The sequence below is a fragment of the Lactuca virosa genome, chromosome 1, assembly GCF_052849685.1.
Source record: "Lactuca virosa cultivar CGN04683 chromosome 1, Lactuca_virosa_CGN04683_v6, whole genome shotgun sequence".
Taxonomy (NCBI): domain Eukaryota; kingdom Viridiplantae; phylum Streptophyta; class Magnoliopsida; order Asterales; family Asteraceae; genus Lactuca; species Lactuca virosa.
In genome coordinates, this window is record NC_136426.1 from 36,344,060 (window position 1) to 36,347,967 (window position 3,908).

General features: G+C 39.3%; 1 protein-coding gene across 1 annotated transcript; it reads left to right on the top strand.

Moving 5' to 3' along the window:
* Nucleotides 1-242: 242 nt before the first annotated feature.
* LOC145104249 (strychnine-10-hydroxylase-like) lies at nucleotides 243-2,112 on the top strand. The gene is made up of 2 exons (XM_079041532.1): nucleotides 243-1,214; nucleotides 1,311-2,112. Exons 1-2 carry the CDS (start codon nucleotides 273-275, stop codon nucleotides 1,947-1,949), a joined length of 1,581 nt encoding a protein of 526 aa, XP_078897658.1. The 5' UTR covers nucleotides 243-272; the 3' UTR covers nucleotides 1,950-2,112.
* The last annotated feature ends 1,796 nt before the right edge of the window (nucleotides 2,113-3,908 follow it).

Consider the following 3,908-nt stretch of genomic DNA (forward strand, 5'->3'; position numbering starts at 1 on the left):
TTTCGTTAATAGTAAAGTGATTTTTAATTAAGGTAATGTATTGTGCGATTGAGAGGGTTTGAAAATAAAAATATTAAGATATCAAATCTATCATTTTTATAGAACCGTCGCATGATGTTGTGGACCAGCAAGTAGTCCAGTACCCAATTTTGACAAGAATTTTCCCAACTAATCCTATTTTTTTAAAATAAAATAACCTTCCAACACTCAAAAGCAAGCGTCCTCTCCATTAAATAGTCTTGATTGAACAATAGTTGTGAGCACCATAAGCCATGTCTTTCCCTGCGATATTTACAGCAATAATTGTTGGGGTCTTGTCTCTCATATTATTCCTCCGTTTCGTGCTTACGAGAAAGAGCGGAGATGTGAAAGCACCTCCGCGGGCGGCGGGGGCATGGCCAATAATCGGACACCTTCATCTTCTTGGCGGTGAAGGTGGGCTGCCTCACAGAGTACTTGCAACCCTGGGCAAGAAGTACGGACCAATCTTCACTCTGAATCTTGGTGCTCATGAAGCTCTGGTAGTCAACAGTGCAGATATGGCTAGAGAGTGCTACACCACCAACGACAAGGCGTTTGCAGACAGACCCAGATCACTCGCAGTTGAAATGCTCGGCTACAACTTTGCGAGCTTTGGATTCGTTCCTTATGGCCCTTACTGGCGAGGCTTGAGAAAGATAGCCGTGCTTGATCTGCTTTCGCCAAGCCGTCTTCGGATGCTTTCACATGTTCGGACCTCCGAAGTGAAATTCTTGATGAGCGATCTATATAAAGTTTGGGCGGAAGGCAAAGGGTCTACGGGAAAGGTAGTCGTCGAAGAAATGGAGAAACGGTTTGAGACGTTGGTATTTAATGTGGTTCTGAGGATGATAGCAGGGAGACGATATACGACTGGTGATAAAGAAGGTGATCATGTGAAGAACACTATCAAGGATTACGTCCATGAACTGGGGACAGTGGTGGTTGGTGATGTAATTCCTTGGTTACGATGGTTAGATTTCAGTTTCCAGAAAAAAGTTAAGAAAACTGCTGAAGAATACGACGTGATCATGGAAGATTGGATAAAGGAGCAGAGAGAAAAGATGAGTTCCGGGAAGCCTGTTGATCCTAAAGACGAAGTTTTCGTTGCCTCATTGTTGACCCGTTTGAATAGCGAACAAGACAAGGATCTTTCGGTATTCGATAAAGGAACAATTGTGAAAGCTACATGCTCGGTAATTAAGTCTTTCTTGATAACATATACATACATAATATATAAAAGTTGATGTCTTAAATGACTAATTTGTTGGTTTGTACATGTGTATGAGCAGACGATTATAGGAGGTGCAGCAGACACAACAACGGTGGCTCTAACATGGACTCTAGCTTTGCTGGTGAATCACCCTGAGGTCCTAAACAAAGCCCAAGAAGAAATCGAGACGCATGTTGGAAGGGAGAGAGTTGTGGAAGAATCAGATTTGAAGAACTTAGTCTACCTTAACGCCGTCATCAAGGAATCACTGCGTTTATACCCACCAGGTGCAATCATTGCTCCTCACCAGACCGTTGAAGACTGCATTGTGGCGGGTTACAAAGTTAAGAAAGGGACGAGACTGATGGTCAACCTTTGGAACATCCAACGTGATCCAGAGTTTTGGCCCCAACCGGAGGAGTTTAAACCTGAGAGATTCTTGACAACTCAGAAGGACATTGACGTTTGGGGTCAGTCATATGAGTTCTTTCCATTCAGCAGCGGAAGAAGAACATGTCCTGGAATAGGATTAGCAGTTCAGTCTATGCAATTGACACTCGCCACGTTATTGCAAGGCTTTGATTTTGAAACTCCAACTGGAGAACCGACTGATATGAGCGAACACTTCCCAGGGATGATAACCTCTAAAGCTACTCCGCTTGGCGTTCTCATCTCACCTCGATTAGCACCCAATTTATACAACCAAACTAGTTCATAAACTCTGGTCCGCAAATGTGCTTGCAGCAATGCATATATGTCTACTATATTGGAAATAATTAATTAATCACACGAGTTTCCCTTATGTTCTTATAATTAAGGAAAAGCTTGTGATCATGGGTCATAAATCTACATTTATAAATTATACTGTATTTTTTATCAAATGGAATGTAATTCTCCAATTTTTAAACCGTTAAACTTTGCTATTTTCAGTTTTCTTAATTTATTATATTTGCTTGTTTTTGTAGAAAAACAACTGATAACACAAAATATGAACACTAGAAATTTAGGAATAAACTTTTATTATAACACAGAAAACTGCTCAAAACATTGTAATTCCTTGGTGGTTGCTCTCATAATCAATACCCTACACTCTGATATCTATATATAGCATTGTACTTTGATTGCTACTTGAACTTTAATTACCATATAGAAGTGTTCTTGCATGATCTCTAAGAAACTTCTATTTGTTTGAACCTTAAGAAACTCTTTAGGTTTCCTTCTTGCACAAGAGACATCCCTCCTACACCTCATCGTGTAAGAAAGGGTAATTCCGAAAATCAACCAACAATTTTCATGTTAGAAGTGATGAACAAAAGTCTAAGAGAAATATAAGATGACAAGAAAATAATTTATATTGTCAGGTTATAGAATATAATACCGAAATTTTGTCAAAAGAGAGAAAACTCAACTCTATATGAGTGGAACACACAAATGATGTGATGGGTCATTCTAGATATGAAAATTGACTTATCTGAGTAATTACATTTTCGTTTTATTCACATATGGGTAATTTTGTTTTTTTTTGTACACATCTAGGTAACGAACTTGTTGGAAGTGTTCACATATGACCATTATGACCGGTTGTAGCAAGTTACATCCGGTCATAATGGCCATATGTGAACATTTTCAACAAGTTCGTTGCCTAGATATGTACAAAAAAAAGTTAGCTAAATGTGAACAAAACGAAAAGCTAATTATGTAACATCCCAAAAATAAAGAAAAAATTTTCATTTTTAAAACCATTCCAAAAATCCGTAAGTTTTACAAAACAAATTCTCAAAAGTCACTGTCAAGAATCAGAGTATTCTAAAATCATAAAAACGCATAAAATCCAGGATGATGTGTACGATCAAGCCTTTGCCCTTCCCTTGTCCTCTGAAGTATCTGAAACCATAAAATCAAACTGTAAGCCAAAGCTTAGTGAGTTCCCCAAAATATCCCACACAACAGAACATATACAATGATGCATGTTAGGTCCACAGTCATCGGATTGGATTACCCCCGGGTCCACAGTCATCTGATTGGATTACCCCTGGCCCATAGTCATAGGACTAGATTGCCTCGGCACAATCAGTCATCGGACTGGAATGCCTCGGTATGTTGGCTTACGCACATAGCAGTGAAGCCTCAACCCAAATCACACTATGTCGACATATGCAACAGATAAATCATATAACATCAACAAATAATCATACAGATCTCACAGATAACTAAATCATAACAACATCCTGTATACTAGGATACATAACCTAGTGGGCCAGCATTGGTGCCTTAGACCCATAAGTACAGTAAGGAATACTGCCTCTACAGATCACCTATACAAAAATAAGGACCAATCTCAAACTACTATTCAATTTACCCAAAATACCCTTTAGTCAAACTTGGTCAAGCCCATGGTCAAAGGTCAAGAGTCAAAAATCAAAAAGTCAAAGCTCACATCAGGCTGAGTACGCCCTACGTACTCAATAACTACACATGACGTAGTGGCTTCCTCCCCAGGTTACGGGGCTCCAACCTAGTAAGCACTGTGTACCTCTAGGTACGCCCTGCATACTCGATCAGTTCTCACTCTACTCATTAAGTGCTTATTCCATTAAGACCTCACATCTAGAACTCAGATCTGATCCCAAATAACCTCCTAAATCATAAAGTTTCCAATTTTATGACTTTGCATGAC